The sequence below is a fragment of the Oncorhynchus keta genome, chromosome 21 (genome assembly GCF_023373465.1).
Source record: "Oncorhynchus keta strain PuntledgeMale-10-30-2019 chromosome 21, Oket_V2, whole genome shotgun sequence".
NCBI classification, from domain to species: domain Eukaryota; kingdom Metazoa; phylum Chordata; class Actinopteri; order Salmoniformes; family Salmonidae; genus Oncorhynchus; species Oncorhynchus keta.
In genome coordinates this window covers 16,411,682-16,430,496 of record NC_068441.1, presented here as the reverse complement: position 1 = coordinate 16,430,496, position 18,815 = coordinate 16,411,682, and the positions used below count along the sequence as shown (strand labels likewise).

At 41.3% G+C, this 18,815-nt stretch overlaps 1 protein-coding gene across 4 annotated transcripts in view; it reads right to left on the bottom strand.

Moving 5' to 3' along the window:
* LOC118400181 (ankyrin repeat and SAM domain-containing protein 1A-like) overlaps positions 1-13,808 on the bottom strand; it is a 45,387-nt gene extending 31,579 nt beyond the window's left edge. The window contains exons 1-3 of one of the 4 annotated variants that reach the window (XM_035796756.2): positions 13,637-13,808; positions 10,627-11,092; positions 4,028-4,097 (exon numbers count right to left, since the gene is read on the bottom strand). In XM_035796756.2, the coding sequence (XP_035652649.1) occupies positions 4,028-4,097; positions 10,627-10,917 (361 nt within the window). In that variant the 5' untranslated portion in view covers positions 10,918-11,092; positions 13,637-13,808. Of the gene's footprint in view, positions 1-4,027; positions 4,098-10,626; positions 11,495-13,636 lie in introns of those variants that run through there. The other 3 variants (XM_052473374.1, XM_035796758.2, XM_035796757.2) reach the window with 3 other exon arrangements.
* Positions 13,809-18,815: the final 5,007 nt, after the last annotated feature.

Genomic DNA, 18,815 nt, shown 5'->3' with positions numbered 1-18,815 from the left:
CTTCCTCATTAAATCTCTGTTGGTGAGATAAAGATTTCTCAATCATTTGCAAAAAAAGATTTGTAGGATCTTTTTGGTTGTGTTTCTATATTGAAGGTTTAGAAAAATATTTTTTGCAGTTCTCCATCCAATTTGCTCAGTTTTTTTATAAAGATGAAACCTTTCTTTCCCGAATAAGTTCCTCAAACTCGTTTTGTTTCGCATCTAGATTATTTAGTGCTTATGTATTACATTTATCTACACCATTGATGTGTAATGTTAGATTTTCAATTTCTGTTGTAAGTCTTTTGTCCATTGACCGATAACATTTTTGTTTTTGGGATGAAAGTTGAATTGAATGGCCTCTAAAGGCACACTTAAAGGCATCCCATATGATAAGTGGGTCTCCTGAACCTGTATTGTTCAACAAAAAGTATGTTATGTATTCCTTCGTTGTTGGTAAGAAAGTAGTGTCAGTCAATAATCCCTGGTTAAATTTCCAATATCCCTGTCCTCGCGGAAAGTTTGTCATTGTTACAGTTGAAGTTAAATTTACATACACCTTAACCAAATACATTTAAACTCAGTTTTTCACATTTAATCCGAGTAACAATTCCCTGTTTTAGGTCAGTTAGGATCACCACTTTAATTTTAAGAATGTGAATTGTCAGAATAATAGTAGAGAGAATGATTTATTTCAGCTTTTATTTCTTTCATCACATTCCCGTGGGTCAAAAGTTTACATACACTCAATTTGTATTTGGTAGCATTGCCTTTAAATAGTTGGGTCACACATTTTGGGTAGCCTTCAACAAGCTTCCCACAATAAGTTGGGTGAATCTTGGCCCATTCCTCCTGACAGAGCTGGTGTAACTGAGTCAGGATTGTAGGCCTCCTTGCTTGCATAATCTTTTTCAGTTCTGCCCACACATTTTCTATAGGATTGAGGTCAGGGCTTTGTGATGGCCACTCCAATACCGTGACTTTGTTGTCCTTAAGCCATTTTGCCAGAACTTGGAAATATGCTTGGGGTCATTGTCCAAATGGAAGACCCATTTTCGACCAAGCTTTAATATGATGTCTTGAGATGTTGCTTCAATATATCCAGATAATTTTCCTGCCTCGTGATGTCATCAATTTTGTGAAGTGCACCAGTCCCTCCTGCAGCAAAGCACCCCCACAACATGATGCTGCTACCCCTGTTCTTCACGGTTGGGATGGTGTTCTTTGGCTTGCAAGCCTCCCCCTTTTTCCACCAAACATAACCATGGTCATTATCACCAAACAGTTCTATTTTTGTTTCATCAGACCAGAGGACATTTCTCCAAAAAAGTACGATCTTTTGTCCCCATGTGCAGTTGCAAACCATAGTCTGGCTTTTTTGTGGCTGTTTTGGAGCAGTGGCTTCTTCCTTGCTGATCGGCCTTTCAAGTTATGTCGACATAGGACTGGTTTTACTGTGGATATAGATACTTTTGTACCCATTTCCTCCAGAATCTTCATATGGTCCTTTGCTGTTGTTCTGGGATTGATTTGCACTTTTTGCACCAAAATACATTCATCTCTAGGAGACAGAATGCGTCTCCTACCTGAGCGGTATGATGGCTGTGTGTTCCCATGGTGTTTATACTTGCGTACCATTTTTTATACAGATGAATGTGGTACCTTCAGACATTTGAAAATTGTTGCCAAGGATGAACCAGACTTGTGGTGGTCTACAATGTTTTGTCTGAGGTCTTGACTTGAAATACATTCACAGGTACACCTCCAATTGACTCAAATGATGTCAATTAGCCTAGAAGCTTCTAAAGCCATGCCATAATTTTCAGGAATTGTCCAAGCTGTTTCAAGGCACAGTCAACTTAGTGTATGTAAACTTTAGACCCACTGGAATTGTGATACAGTGAATTATAAGTGAAATAATCTGTATGTAAACAATTGTTGGAAAAATTACTTGTGTCATGCCCAAAGTAGATGTCCTAACCGACTTGCCAAAACTATTGTTTGTTAACACGAATTTGTGGAGGGTTTGAAAAACGAGTTTTAATGACTCCAACCTAAGTGTATGTAAACTTCCGACTTCAACTGTATATGGAGGGATATGTTGATGATCTGATCGCATTAAATTCTTAATCAATACCTTTTTCACTTTTGGCACCATAGAAAAGGATACCAGAAAATTATGAATCCGACTAGCTTGATTAAGTCTCCTCCAAGTATATCTTATGAGATCCAAATTTTTGAGCCTCCAAATAGCCGTCAATTCCAACGTATCCATAATTATCATAATCTCTTTGAGCGCTAGAGGGTGATAGTTGGTAGTATGATAGCCTTTATGGTCTATTTACGTACTTAAAAATGTGTTGTAGTCCCCTATCATTACAATAGAGTTATTTGTATATTGGAGACTAATTTGATTATTATAAATATTTTGAATCGTCATTATTCGGTCCATATAGATTTATTAGCCATAACCTTGTATCTTCAAGTAGTACAATCAAAGCAATCAATCTTCCTTTTGGATCTAGTTTAACAGATTGCACCTCAAGATCTAGATTTTTTTTAATAAGAATTATGTCACCTTTTGAATTCCTTAGCACCGTGACAGAAATAGATTTGACCATCCCACTTTTTTCCCAAGCCACTTCATCAGAATGTACCGAATGATACATTTCCTGTAAACAATAAATAACGTAATCCTTTTCCTTTAACCATATAAAAACTGCTATTCTTTCCCTATTATCGCCAAACCATTGGAATTATAGCTTGCTATACTCAATTCACCAATTACCATGTTGGACTCTATTTGACAAACTTACCACTATCCTAGTCACCATTTTGAGATACTTATCCATACCTACCAGTGCCACCAGAATCAATACACCTGTATGTTATCCATGTAGCTGTACCATGATAGATGCCCTGCTAAACATACTGTAGCCCCAACTGGCTCTAAGTAGACCTCTAGTTATCCTACAATTTCCCTCCCGCAAAAACCTTCCCAAGTAGAGATGTCGTCCCTGTGACTGACAGACCACCCCCGTACACATAGATCCTAGGGTCCTTAAGAGGTTGGGACACTTGAAAAGAGTACAAAGTGCCACTTACAGAACAAAACCAGCTTAGTAGCCATAAGCATGTCTAACCTTTTCGCCTTGGTTATACTATATGTAATTATTTAATTTTTATACGCATACATTAATTCCTTCCCACAATTGAAAAATAATAATGTAGGCAATTCCTACAAATGATTGTTATCTTTATCAAGGACAAGCAGTAGAAAATCAACATTTAGGTGTGCAGAAATTATTTATTTTATATTACAGCTTGTGATTGCATCCTGTATGGTCCCTAACATCATTACTCTATAGAAACGTCTGTTTGATGCATACAAGCACACGCCCCATCCACACATACACATCTACACCTCTCCCCTTCCACCAATACCCCCACCTACACACTCACACAGGCCCTCATGCACACACATACACAAACTGTTGTTTCATCCCCAGAGCCTAGCTCAAGAGTAGACTTGCTATGTGAATGCATATACCATTGTAGTTGTTTGAGAGTCGTACCAAAATTGAGCAGGGATGGGAAGATTTGATAAGCCAATGTATATTCCTGGCTGATGGAGATTGGATACCCCCCTTCCCCAAAACACACACTCACGCTGGTCCCCTGTGGAGACCCTTTTTCCCCGGCACCCCCTGTGCAGTCAGACCATTATGATGCTGTGCTGCCAAGGCCACAGTATTCTGCCCCCTCCCTAATTGTCAGATTGTGACCATCCCTCAAAGGGTTACAGCCAGTGTTCCCAGCACTGCCACTACCTTGGTGGGGTACTCTACCACAATTCCCACCGGCTATCATTTATGTCTTAGATAATAGGGTTGTTGGCTGTTAGTCGAAGACACATCGAAGACACATTCTACCTGTAATGAAGGTTAACCCTTTACCAGAACACTATCACAAGGCTGACATACAGCTTACTGCAGCATTTACCTACATGAAGGTATTCAAGACAATACAAAAAAATAACATTTACCTGGGGATATGCACTGCTTGTCATTGGACGATTCGATGCCTGCTCCAATCAGGTTCATTATCTTGTCAATCTGAGGAGGGGCAGAACAAACCAGATATGGTTACCCTAAGCATTATTAAACATATTCATCATTTCCATAACACAAATAAATGTAATATAGTATATCTTCAGTCTGTAACCTTATCCTTTACTGCTAACATTTCTTAAGACAGGCCAAATCCTTGATTAATAGGCTTCAACATTTGCTCATACCTCTCCTGTCTGTATGTTTACAGACAGTGTAATGTTGATTGAACATGGAGGCTGACTGAGGAGGAGGGCTGAAGATGGAGGAGGGTTGTTTAAGAGTAACATGCTGACCACACCGCTTGTGTCGCGTGTGCGAGCATTTTTTAAATGTATTTTTTTATTTTTTTTAACCTTTATTTAACTAGGCAAGTCAGTTAAGAATAAATTCTTATTTTCAATGACGGCCTAGGAACAGTGGGTTAACTGCCTGTTCAGGGGCAGAACGACAGATTTGTACCTTGTCAACGCTCTAACCACTAGGCTACGCTGCCGGAGGAGGAGAGGGGGCCATGTGCAGTTCAGGTGAAATAACAACCCAATGTTTATATCCCAGTTTATATCCCAGGACAAATTAGCTAGAAACAGCAAGCTAGCTAGCTAGCTAAATTGCCATAAATGTTTAATGCTTTTCAACCTGCCACCAAATTTATATAGTTGGTTCAGAGTTCATTGTGATATTCCAACCTGCGTGCCCTGATCTTGTCTGGTGTGGGTGGACAAAATCATCATGCGCGCGCAGACGCATGTGCACAAGCGGTCTGGTCAGCATTTACACAAAAATATTGGTAGTGTTTTAATGGTCATTCACACTCCCTCCACCACTCAGCAAAAACACAGCGGGGTAATAGGGTCACTCACAATTTAAAGCGTTTGAACCTTGTGTGCACGAAGCACAGGGGAAAGTGGCAGGGCAAATAGATCTCTGCAAAATGACCTTTATGAGATTAAATAAGGCTCTCTGCCCCTTCTCTGAACAGAAAGGGAAAACATGCAGTATACAGAGAGAAACAACAAGTCTGCCTGGGGGTTAACACAGAACAATACGGCAGATTATGGACCTAAAACCTCTTCTCTCTTGGAAAAGAAAGGATCATAATGTATCTTAAAAGCAAAGTCAAGAAGAATATTGCAGTAATATTGCACAGTTTAGCCTTGTATTTTTGTGTGAGAACTGGTGTGACATTCTCCAGCACCCTTTGCTCTAGACAGACTGGGATTATGGGAATAGAGCTTCTCAGAGCCATGGAGGGAGCTAACTGTACACTAACTGTTCAAGTGGTAGATAATACCATAATACAGTGCTATCCTGTGATTACATCTGTATTGTATACAACTATAAGAGGATGAAAATCTGAATTTGCTTTCACTAATTACACTGGAGACAAATAAAGGGCTATTTGATGCAATATTTAGTATTTGAGAAGTCCTATGCACTTTGCTAGTGGCATAAACACTCAGGAAAAGCCTTGATTCATTTAGTCAGACACGGAAGCTCCCTACAGCGATACAAACCTTACATATTCCACTTTGAATTAACCCAGTTACATTCTATATCACACACATACCAGCACCACATTGCCCATAGTGCACCTTATCTCGGCCCAAAAGCAGCTTTTTAAGGAATTCCATCTCATTACAATTAAAGAGGTAGATTATTTCAGCCCGAGAGTAATGGAATTAAGGCTACATAACTGTCCCACATCATCACTCTTTCCAGATGTGCAGGACATCAGTTGAGAACAGATCGGTGGAAAATGTGTACAAAAAACTATTCAATGTAGCTGTCATAACACATAACATAATAGATTATTTTTCAAACTGAATTGTGAAATGTCTTACAGTAGAATGCACATATGCACTATTTTCCAGTAAGCTCTTGAGTGGCAAGCCTTTGATTAGTGTGACAATGAGTGGGAATAATCAAGTATGGTGACTAGAGGTCGACCAATTAATCGGAATGGCCGATTAAATAGGGCTGATTTCAAGTTTTCATAACAATCGGAAATTCGTATTTTTGGGCGCCGATTTTGCCGATTCTTTTTTTTTTTTTTACACCTTTATTTAACTAGGCAAGTCAGTTAAGAACACGTTCTTATTTTCAATGACGGCCTAGGAACAGTGGGTTAACTGCCTTGTTCAGGGGCAGAACGACAGATTTTCCCATTGTCAGCTCGGAGGATCCAGTCTTGCAACCTTACAGTTAACTAGTCCAACGTTCTAACCACCTGCCTCTCATTGCACTCCACGAGGAGCCTGCCTGTTACTTGAATGCAGAGTTGTAGTGATGAGACAAGATAGTAGCTACTAAAACAATTGGATACCACGAAATTGGGGAGAAAAATGGGTCATATTCAACAAAAAATTTAAAAAAAATCATAATCACTAGTTAACTACACATGGTTGATGATATTACTAGTTTATCTAGTGTGTCCTGCGTTGCATATAATCGATGCAACGCTGGGGGATGATTTTACAAAAGCACATTTGCGAAAAAAGCACAATCGTTGGACGACTGTACCGAACCATAAACACCAATGCCTTTCTTAAAATCAATACACATAAGTATATATTTTTAAACCTGCGTATTTAGCTAAAAGAAATCCAGGTTAGCAGGCAATATTAACCAGGTGAAATTGTGCCATTTCTCTTGCGTTCATTGCACGCAGAGTCAGGGTATATGCAACAGTTTGGGCAGCCTGGCTCATTGCGAACTAATTTGCCAGAATTTTACGTAATTATGACATAACATTGAAGGTTGTGCAATGTAACAAGAATATTTAGACTCATGGATTCCACCCGTTAAGATAAAATACGGAACGGTTCCAGATTTCACTGAAAGAATAAACGTTTTGTTTTCGAAATTATAGTTTCCGGGATTCGACCATATAAATGACCAAAGGCTCGTATTTCTATGTTATGTTATAATTAAGTCTATGATTTGATAGAGCAGTCTGACTGAGCGATGTTAGGCAGCAGAAGGCTCGTAAGCATTCATTCAAACAGCACTTTCGTGTGTATTTCCAGCAGCTCTTCGCAAGCACAGCTCTGTTTATGACTTCAAGCCTATCAGCCTAATGGCTGGTGTAACCGATGTGAAATGGCTAGCTAGTTAGCAGGGTGCGCACTAATAGCGTTTCAAACATCACTCGCTCTGAGACTTGGAGTAGTTATTCCCCTTGCTCTGCAAGGACCTCGGCTTTTAAGTTTGAAATATCCAATAAATGTCGTTCCACTTCATGATTATGTCCCACTTGTTGTTGATTGTTCACAAAAAAATACAGTTGTATATCTTTATGTTTGAAGCCTGAAATGTGGCAAAAGGTCGCAAAGTTCAAGGGGGCCGAATACTTTCGCAAGGCACTGTATATGAAATACAAAATGGTATAGAGAGAAATAGTCATATAAATACTATATTAACTACATCCTAAAACATCTTACCTTGGAATATTGAAGTCTCACGTTAAAAGGAACCACCAACTTTCATATGTTCTCATGTTCTGAGCAAGGAACTCAAACGTTAGCTTTTTTACATGGCACATATTGCACTTTTACTTCTCCAACACTTTGTTTTTGCTTTATTTCAACCAAATTGAACATGTTTAATTATTTATTTGAGGCTAAATAGATTTTTATTGGTGTATTATATTAAGTTAAAATAAGTGTTCATTCAGTATTGTTGTAATTGTCATTATTACAAATAAAAAATAAGACTATTTCGCTATCGGCTTTTTTTGATCCTACAATTATCGGTACCGGTATCGGCGTTGAAGAATCATAATCGGTCGACCTCTAATGGTGACCACAAATAAATATATTACATTATAAATATTATAGCACAGTTATGAAGTCAAGGGCCTGTTGATGGACTCTGTTAAATCAATTGTGCGCCTCTTAAAAGTGATCAGACTGTATTCAGGTGGGATCTATATGCTAATCCTCTTAGTGGGCACTTCAATCTCTGCTGCTGTCACACTGTTCTGTTACCCACATCAAGGACCCAGGGAGAAGACCTGTTGGGAAGCTTACCCTAACCAGGGCCTCATGGGTCTATCGCTCAGGATTAAATCTGTATAGTAATGTATAGTATCCACATTATTTTTAATGGGAATTCAACTCATTTAAGACAGTCAAGACACAGCTATTAATTTAGCTAAGTCCCCATATGAACAAAAGTTAATTGGTTAATTATATACCCATCTGTGTAGATCATGACGAATCACTGTCAGCTATAAGCTTTGAGCTGGATAGCCATTAAACTACTTTACCAATTAGCAATTAGGAGCCTGTACTGTAAATCCCTTTGCCAGTTTGAATAGCAGCAGCTCTTTATGGACCTTTTCTCCTGCCTTTCTCAGTATCTAGGCACAATAAGAATGTGTGGTCCATAAGTATTGCCTTTTCACTGCAGGTACACTACAGTTCAAAATTTGAGGTCACTTTGAAATGTCCTTGTTTTTGAAAGAAAATCATTTTTTGTCCATTAAATCAAATTGATCAAGTTGATGTTATTTTAAATGGACCAAAAATGTGCTTTTCTTTAAAAAATAAGGACATTTCTAAGTGACCCCAAACTTTTTAAGTGTAGTGTGTATTACAAATGAACGGTGAAGTTTAGCCATCAGGAGGTAATATGAGGCAGGGGGTTAAGCCAGATTGGTATGTAACAGGATCACTAATGCAGGACAGGCCACAGTACAGACTAATAGACTGATGGTGGAACCAAGAGGGCACCTCAAGACGGGAGTTTTTTTATGGATCTCATTGCCATGCCTGTTTCACCTATGGACTATGTTCACAGCTGAACTGTCCATTGGCTCCATGCCTAGATGACGAGAGGAGAGACTTTTAATCAGATGTTCAATCAAGCATATTTGCTCACATGCCCGACACAGCCTGCTCTGTCAGTCTGGCACAGTGGGATGGGGACATCAGGTGGATGTGTTTCTCTGGGTGAGCCAATGCAGACACGATCTGTCAGGTGAGTTTGTCAAACTAGATATTATAAATAGATCTCTGCCCCAGCTAGCCACATGAATTATGGAAGGACTTAAACCAGCATATGTGCTGAACATGTTAGTCTTTCCAAGCTGAAATTATTTTCAGCCAGCGCCCCAATAGACTAGAGCAATGTTAACACAATGAGGCAAATGGACGAGAGCATGCCACAACACACTTATACGCACGCACAAGCAAACACACAATACAACCACAATCATCTCTCTGATATAAAAAGCTAATTTGAAGTACTCTCACTAATGAATGAAGATATTCAAAGTATCACTAATGAATGGAGATGTTCAAAGCATTACTAATGAGTGGAGGTATGGAGATATGCAATCTTTAACATGTCTGGTTCGGACACTTGTTCCTTTAAAGAATTTAACAAATGTGCTCAAGATGTAAAGCTGTTGATGATTGATGTCATCAAACCTGTCATTAGCATACCGTGTGATGATCCAGCTAAATGGCATATATTATTATTATTATTATCCCTTGCTTGCTTGAGTGCTTTCCCGCATGGAGGACCACTCTTGTGCTTAAATGCCCTCAATATAACCCTTACATCAAATCAAATAATTGGGACAAGCATAGGGCAGGCTAATGACAAGAAATTACAAATATACCGGTAAATGACTTCAAACAATTATGAACAGTGTGTGTGTGTGTGTGTGTGTGTGTGTGTGTGCGTAATAGACCCGGGCTCTGGACTGTCTGAGGGGGACGGGCCGTTGTTAAGCTCCTTATGAGTATGTCTGAGTAAGTATTTGTCCCTGCGTCCTCTCCCCCATCCTGCTCCAAATGAATCCCTAAAATCTACACGAGAAACAGACACACGGGGGCAGCTGCAAAACAGGATGCCCTTGAGAACAGGACACCCCACCCAGCAGGGCCTGAGTAAACAGTATTGTCAGGGAGCAGAGAATAGAGGGGAGAGCAGAGAGAGGGCCGGGGAACTAGGGAATAACAGGGGGAATGGCCACGGGGGGAGACACTGCTGAGCCAAAAGAGGCAATAACCTCTATCTAGACTAGAGTTCAGCACAATACATCTTTAGACCAGGATGGAATCTGTATACATACAGTAAGCGCTGAGGCTGGGGCTCTGTCCTGTATTAGCCTTCCAGAGAGCAGGAGAAACAGTGGGAACAGGGGAGACATTGAACCATGCATGGGCTGACCTCTGGGAAGCAGTCTGGCTGTATCTGGAGTGACATTCCAAGCCCAATTAGCCATTTGTGCCAGTGCTGCTATGGGGTAATGGTGGGAGTGATCAGGCCACTCATGCGTTCAGCACTTGCCTGCAGGCATTCTGCAGTGACTGTATAGGTAAAGTCAGCGCCACTGCTGCCCCTTCCCCTCCTGCCTCTCACTCTTCTTCCTTCCTCTCTTTATCCCTCATTACAATACTTCCCCTCCTTTCCCCCGAGCTCCTATAGGAGTTAAAAAGCTCAATTGGTAGCCTGTCTATGCATTAACTCTCCCAGTGCCAATCCCTGCCTCTTCTCCCACCCAGAGAGCCCAGTGTATTACCTCATCCCACTCTGAGGCGAAGGAGGGCGATCTCTCCATCCGTTTTTTCCCAGAGCTGCAGTTGGTCACAGAATCACAGTGGCCGTTCAGACCCCCATCCTCTTCACTCAGGGAAGACACAAACAGGTCTGAGTCTGACTTGGAGAGGCTGCGGGTCAGCTTCAGGTCCACCGGAGCCCTCAGCCTGACTGGAGGTACAGACACGGCACCTGGTGACTCCCATGCCTTGGCCTTGGTAGTGTGGACAACCGTGGCATAGATGGGATCAGCGTCCAGGAGGGAGGCTGACATGACTGTTGAGCTGCCTGTGTGGCAGTCTTAGAATCTTAGCCTCCCTGTTCTCAGGCCTCAGGCAGCAGTTTCTCCTCCTATTTCAGCAGCCACTGGTAAGAGTAGATAGTGCTGTAAAACACTGTAGGATCCAGGAGTCTCAGTCTGTGCCGAATTGTTGTTTTCTGGGTGAATTCTGAGAAAAATCCAGACAGAAGAGATGATGTAAGAAACTGTGTGACAGAAAACCGCCTACTACATCCATTCCTGTTTAAAATATATCAAATCTATTCCTGTTTAAAACATGACATCTATTCCTGTTTAGGGGAAGGGAGTATGTAAAAGAGAGGCTTGCTGCTATGTGTGTCCATGGCTCAGATACAATCATCAGGCGCCACCCACTAGTGGTATCCTGCTGCCCTCCCCTTAGTGACTGCTGCCTCAAAGAGACTTTTTTAAACGTTTTCCTTCCCCTCCCTGAATGTCTTTCGCTCTCTCTCTTCCTCCTTTCTTATTCTTAACCAACATAGTATTGTTCAAATGGATTTCAAACAAACATGGCTAGACAGACTATTCCCGACAGGACATACACAGAGTTTACAAAACATTAGGAACACTTTCCTAATATTGAGTTGCACCCCCTTTTGCTCTCAGAACAGCCTCAATTCGTCAGAGCATAGACTCTACAACGTGTTGAAAGCAATCCACAGGGATGTTGGCCCATGTTGACTCCAATGCTTCCCAAATGTGTCAAGGTGGCTGGATGTCCTTTGGGTGGTGGACCATTCGTGATACACACAGGAAACTGTTGAGTGAGAAAAACCCAGCAGCGTTGCAGTCTCTTTGTCACCCTCTGAATGACACACATACTGTACACAATCCATGACTCAGTTGTGTCAAGGCTTAAAAATCCTTATTTAACCTGTCTCCTCCCCTTTGTCTACACTGATTAAAGTGGTAGGGAGGCTGCGAATTTTTGCAGCTTTTTGTTAAAAATCGCGCAACATTTCAGCGCCCTGCTATTCATGCCAGGAATATAGTATATGCATATGATTAGTAAGTGTGGATAGAAAACACTCAGACGTTTCTAAAACTGGTTAAATCACGGCTGTGACTATAACAGAACGTGCGTTTCATCGAAAAGTGCAGGAAAATCTGATCACTGAAAATGGGAAAATATATCCATGCGCCACTTCAACCAATTGTTAAAAGTGACCCACATTAAATGGGGCTGAGGTTGCAATACCTACAGCTTCCACACGATGTCAACAGTCTTGTCATTTGTCTCGGATTTGTTTCTTGGTCAAACCGAAACAAGGGAGCCGATTTCTTCCGGTCTCCGACAGGATGTTTTGGTTGAGAAATATCCGGACATGATTTCAAGACGTGGAGCTAAAGAATTATTAACGTTTACTAATACCTAAAGTTGCATTACAAAAGTATTTCGAAGTGTTTTGTGAAAGTTTATCGTCGACTTTTTTAATTTTTAAAAATGACGCTACGTTATCAAACTCAGTTTTTTCCTTGATTACACATTCTTCATAGATCGATATCTAGGCTATATATGGACTGATTTAATCGAAAAAAAGACCCAAATAAATGTTTATGGGACATCTAGGAGTGCCAAGAAAGAAGCTCGTCAAAGGTAATGAATGTTTTATATTTTATTTCTGCGTTTTGGGTAGCGCCGGCTAACGGAAAATCTGTCGTGTTAGGTGACGTTGCAGTATTTTGGGGGTACATGCTATCAGATAATAGCTTCATGCATTCGCCGAAAAGCATTTTACAAATCTGACTTGGTGGATAGATTCACAACGAGTGTAGCTTTAATTCACTACCTTGAATGTGTATTTTAATGAAAGTTTAATGAAAGTTTGAGTTTTATCAAAAACTATAGGTGGCGCTCTGAAATTCCGCTGAGTGATGTTCCTGCATGGGAACTGTGTTCTGCGTCATCCTTAAGAAGTTAACTTCTTCAAGTGACATCAATAAGGGATCATAACTTTCACCTATATCCACCTGGTCAGTCTATGTCATGGTTCTTAATGGTTTGCATTCTCAGTGTATGGCTGAAAGTAGACACTAGAGTGAAAAAACACGAGGAAAATCACAAAACGTGTGTGATAAACACACACACATTGGTTTTACTATCCAAGTGCTCAAAAAACATTTATTCCCATTCAAAATATTATTTTCCCTAACCTCTAACCATAACCCTTAAACTAAAGCTAACTCCTAACCCTAATTCGAACCCTAACCCCTAAAATAGCCTTGTCATAATCTTCCTTGTTTTACTGTACTTGTGAGGACTTTTGGAACCCAAAATGATAGTAAAGTTAGACCAGAGAGACAGAGAGACAGAGAGACAGAGAGACAGACACAGAGACAGAGAGAGAGACACAGAGACAGAGAGAGAGACAGAGAGACAGAGAGAGACAGAGAGACACAGAGAGACAGAGAGAGACAGAGAGACACAGAGAGACAGAGAGAGAGACAGAGAGAGAGATCCCAATAAGGCACTAGAATAGAATCAGATTCCACATTTTTCAAGAATCGAGCTGCTTTTTACTGTTCTAGAAGGATGCTCTCACTGTGCTTGTTATTCTAAAACTCATCAAACATAGCGACAGTTAGTAAGTAATTTGACAATTAGTACTCAATTAAAAAAACAGCTGCTTACAGGAACTATAATAGCTTTCAAAAGACCATGTGAAATCTCCATTCATAAGCTTTCCCATACCTGCAAACTATGTCTGGACTGTATCCTGAGAGGAGCTGCCGTCCCGTTCTTCGCCTGTACTCTGACTCCCTATCGGAGGACTTAGTCTGTCCTGCCCTGATTCGTGGTGGGGATCTAAGGCCTGGCCTAATTCAGACTGACAGCTGGGGTGCCTGCCTGTTCAGAGGGAGGGTTGTCTGGGATGATTCCTCCACCACAATGTGTGCTGTACCACTGGGTCTTGGATAAGCCCCTGCATGAATTAGTAGAGTATATTATCTAGTCATGATATTTGCTCCATTAGGCATTGCAATGGTTAAAATGGACAAACAGACTTGATGACTTGAGAAGAATGCTGTACAGATCCCACACACTCTCAAATGCTGAGCAGTTTATTCATCAAGGGTGGATTCTGACAAAGGACTCTCTTTTAAGGCGTGCTTAGCATTCAACAGTGCCCGCTGCTCTGCACTGTGTACTCCTGCCCTGTAGTGCTCTCAGCCAGCAAAATCCCTGGCCTGCCCACCTCTTCCCTTTGGGTAGGGCTGGTATGTAAAGTCGTGGCCAAAAGTGTTGAGAATGACACAAATATTAATTTCCACAAAGTTTGCTGCTTCACTGTCTTTCGATATTTTTGTCAGATGTTACAATTACATGAAGTTGATGTGTAACGGCATTCCTCCTCCTCTGAGGAGGAGAAGCGAGAAGGATCGGAGGACCAATGCGCAGCGTGTGTCACGTTCTGACCATAGTTCTTTTGTGTTTTCCTTGTTTTAGTGTTGGTCAGGACGTGAGCTGGGTGGGCATTCTATGTTTTGTGTGTTTAGGGTGTTTTTCTGTGTTCGGCCTAGTATGGTTCTCAATCAGAGGCAGGTGTCGTTGGTTGTCTCTGATTGGGAATCATACTTAGGTAGCCTGTGTTTCACTGTTTGTTTGTGGGTGATTGTTTCCGTGTCTGTGTTTTACACTACACGGTACTGTTTTCGGTTTTCACATTTGTTGTTTTTGTAAATTGAAGTGTTCAGTTTGGATTTATTATTAAATAAGATGAACACTCACCATGCCGCATATTGGTCCTCCAATCCTTCTCGCCTCTCCTCTTCAGACAAAGAGGAGGAAAACATTACAGCGTGGTAAGTGTCCATAACGTTTTATTTATCAACACAAACGGAACACTAAAAAACAATAAACGTGAAACGAACGAAACCGAAACAGTACCGTGTAGCAACAAACACACACACGGAAAACAAACACCCACAACTCAAAAGTGAAACCCAGGCTACCTAAGTATGATTCTCAATCAGAGACAACTAACGACACCTGCCTCTGATTGAGAACCATACTAGGCCGAAACAGAAACCAAACATAGAAAAACAAACAGACTGCCCACCCCAACTCACGCCCTGACCATACTAAATAAAGACAAAACAAAGGAAATAAAGGTCAGAATGTGACATGATACAAAGAGACAATATTTGCAGTGTTGACCCTTCTTTTTCAAGACCTTTGCAATCCGCCTGGCATGCTGTCAATTATCTTCTGGGCCACATCCTGACAGATTGCAGCCCATTCTTGCATAATCAATGCTTGGAGATTGTCAGAATTGGTGGTTTTGTTTCTCCACCTGCCTCTTGAGGATTGACCACAAGTTCTCAATAGGATTAAGGTCTGGGGAGTTTCCTGGCCATGGACCCAAAATATAGATGTTTTGTTCCCCGAGACACTTAGTTATCACTTTTTCCTTATGGCAAGGTGCTCCATCATGCTGGAAAAGGCATTGTTCGTCAGCAAACTGTTCCCGGATGGTTGGGAGAAGTTGCTCTCGGAGGATGTGTTTGTACCATTCTTTATTCATGGCTGTGTTCTTAGGCAAAATTGTGAGTGAGCCCACTCCCTTGGCTGAGAAGCAACTCCACACATGGTCTCAGGATGCTTTACTGTTGACATGACACAGGACTGATGGTAGCGCTCACTGTCTTCTCCGGACAAGCTTTGTTCTGGATGCCCCAAACAATCAGAAAGGGGATTCATCAGAGAAAATGACTTTACCCCAGTCCTCAGCTGTCCAATCCCTGTACCTTTTGCAGTATATCAGTCTGTCCCTGATGTTTTTCCTGGAGAGAAGTGGCTTCTTTGCTGCCCTTCTTGACACCAGGCCATCCTCCAAAAGTCTTCACCTCACGGTGCGTGCAGATGCACTCACACCTGCCTGCTGCCATTCCCGAGCAAGCTCTGTACTGGTGGTGCCCCAAACCCGCAGCTGAATCAACTTTAGGAGATGATCCTGGCGCTTGCTGGACTTTCTTGCGTGCCCTGCAGCCTTCACAACAATTGAACCGCTCTCCTTGAAGTTCTTGGTGATCCGATAAATGGTTTATTTAGGTGCAATCTTACTAGTAGCAGTATCCTTGCCTGTGAAGCCCTTTTTGTGCAAAGCAATGATGATGGCATGTGTTTCCTTGCAGGTAAGCATGGTTGATAGAGGAAGAACAATGTTTCCAAGCACCACCCTCCTTTTGAAGCTTCCAGTCTGTCATTTGAACTCAGTCAGCATGACAGAGTGATCTCCAGCCTTGTCCTCGTCAACGCTCACACCTGTGTTAATAAGAGAATCACTGACATGATGTCAGCTGATCCTTTTGTGGCAGGGCTGAAATGCAGTGGAAATGTTTTCTGGGGATTCAGTTCATTTGCATGGCAAAGAGGGTCTTTGCAATAAATTGCAATTCACCTGATCACTCTTCATAACATTCTGGAGTAAATGCAAATTGCCATCATACAAACTGAGGCAGCAGACTCTGTGAAAATTCATATTTGGTTCATTCTCAAAACTTTTGGCCTAGACTGTAGAGTTGAAGATGGAAGTTTACATACACCTTAGCCACATACAGTTTTTCACAATTCCTGACATTTAATCCTAGTAAAAAGTCCCTGGCATAAGTCAGTTAGGATCACCACTTTATTTTAAGAATGTGAAATGCCAGAATAATAGAAGAGAGAATTATTTATTTCAGCTTTTATTTCTTTCATCACATTCCCAGTGGGTCAGAGGTTTGCATACACTCAATTAGTATTTGGTAGCATTGCCTTTAAATTGTTTAACTTGGGTCAAATGTTTCGAGTAGCATTCCACAACCTTTCCACAATAAGTTGGGTGAATTTTAGCCCATTCCTCCTGACAGAGCTGGTGTAACTGAGTCAGGTTTGTAGGCCTCCTTGCTCGCACACGCTTTTTCAGTTCTTCCCACAAGTGTTCTATAAGATTGAGGTCAGGGCTTTGTGATGGCCACTCCAATACCTTGACTTTGTGTCCTTAAGCCATTTTGCCACAACAGTGGAAGTATGCTTGGGGACATTGTCCATTTAACTTCCTGACAGCTTTAACTTCCTGACTGATGTCTTGAGATGTTGCTTCAATATATCCACATAATGTTCCTGTCTCATGATGCCATCTATTTTGTGAAGTGCACCAGTCCCTCCTGCAGTAAAGCACCCCCACAACATGATGCTGCCACCCCCGTGCTTCACGGTTGGGATGTGTTCTTCTGCTTGCAAGCCTCCCCCTTTTTCCTCCAAACATAACGATGGTCATTATGGTCAAACAGTTCTATTTTTGTTTCATCAGACCAGAGGACATTTCTCCAAAAAGTATGATCTCTGTCCCCATGTACAGTTGCAAACTGTAGTCTGGCTTTTTTGTGGCGGTTTTGGAGCAGTGGCTTTGTCCTTGCTGAGTGGCCTTTTGGGTTATGTCGATATAGGACTAATTTTCCTGTGGATATTGATACTTTTGTAGCTGTTTCCTCCAGCATATTCAGAAGGTCCTTCGCTGCTGTTCTGGGATTGATTTGCACTTTTCGCACCAAAGTATGTTCATCTCTAGGAGACAGAATGCATCTCCTTCCTGAGCGGTATAATGGCTGCGTGGTCCCATGGTGTTTATTGTTGTGTACTTTTGTTTGTACAGATGAAAGTGGTACCTTCAGGCTTTTGGAAATTGATCCCAAGGATGAACCAGACTTGTGGACGTCTCCAATGTTTTTCTGAGGTCTTGGCTGATTTATTTACATTTTTCCCATGATGCCAAGCAAAGAGGCACTGAGTTTGAAGGTAGGCCTTGAAATACATCCACGGGTACACCTCCAGTTGACTCAAATGATGTCAAATAGCCTAGAAGCTTCAAAAGCCATGACATAATTTTCTGGAATTTTCCAGGCCGTTTAAAGCCACAGTCAACTTAGTGTAGTCAACCTCTGACCCGCTGGAATTGTGATACAGTGAATTATAAGTGAAATAATCTCTCTGTAAACAATTGTTGGAAAAATTACTTGTGTCATGCACAAAGTAGATGTCCTAACCGACTTGCCAAAACTATAGTTTGTTAACAAGATATTTGTGGAGTGGTTGAAAAACGAGTTTTAATGACTCCAACCTAAATGTATGTAAACTTCCGACTTCAACTGTACATGACACAAAGGATAACATTCTTGCCAGAGAGAGAGAGAGCACAATGCTCAGCACTGAACACAACCACCCTCTACAGTATAGCATAACACACACTGGGGTCTGACAACTTCAGAATAATGACGGAAAATCTGAGGTGTAAAAAAGAAATAATTCATAACCATTATATCAATTTGGAAAGTTTCTGAATGTATAATAAATGTTTACAGAGATGTAATGATGCCTTACCGGTATATTAGAGGAACTACAATAAGCAGAAATACATCTGCTCCATCATCTGGCTGCAGAGCCCCAGGGCAGAGATGATGACTCATGAACACGGTCCTCCAACCAAGCAAAGCACTGCCAGCAAACACAGCAGCACCTTGTAGTAAACACGTAAACAACGCAAGGACCTCTCCGTGTTTCAGTTTGTTGTGTATGCTCTGACTCACAACTGCATTTTAGATTTTGGGGTTCCTAGGCATTTCGTCTCGAAGGTACTTTGCACCTTTGTATCCCCAGGCCCTCAATTTACATTTTCATAACACGCAGAAATTCCATTACTTCCCTCGTGCTTGAAATCATTACTTCTCTCTGCAAACCTCGTGCTTTACATCATCTGGACAGGCCCCAGATGACCTGCATTCATTCTAAGAAGTGAAAGGGCGCCATTGTGTTATAAAGATATTCAAACAGAGATGTTGTTGCCTTCTGTGAATCAAGCTGTTTGGCTTGAATAAAAATCTTAGAACCA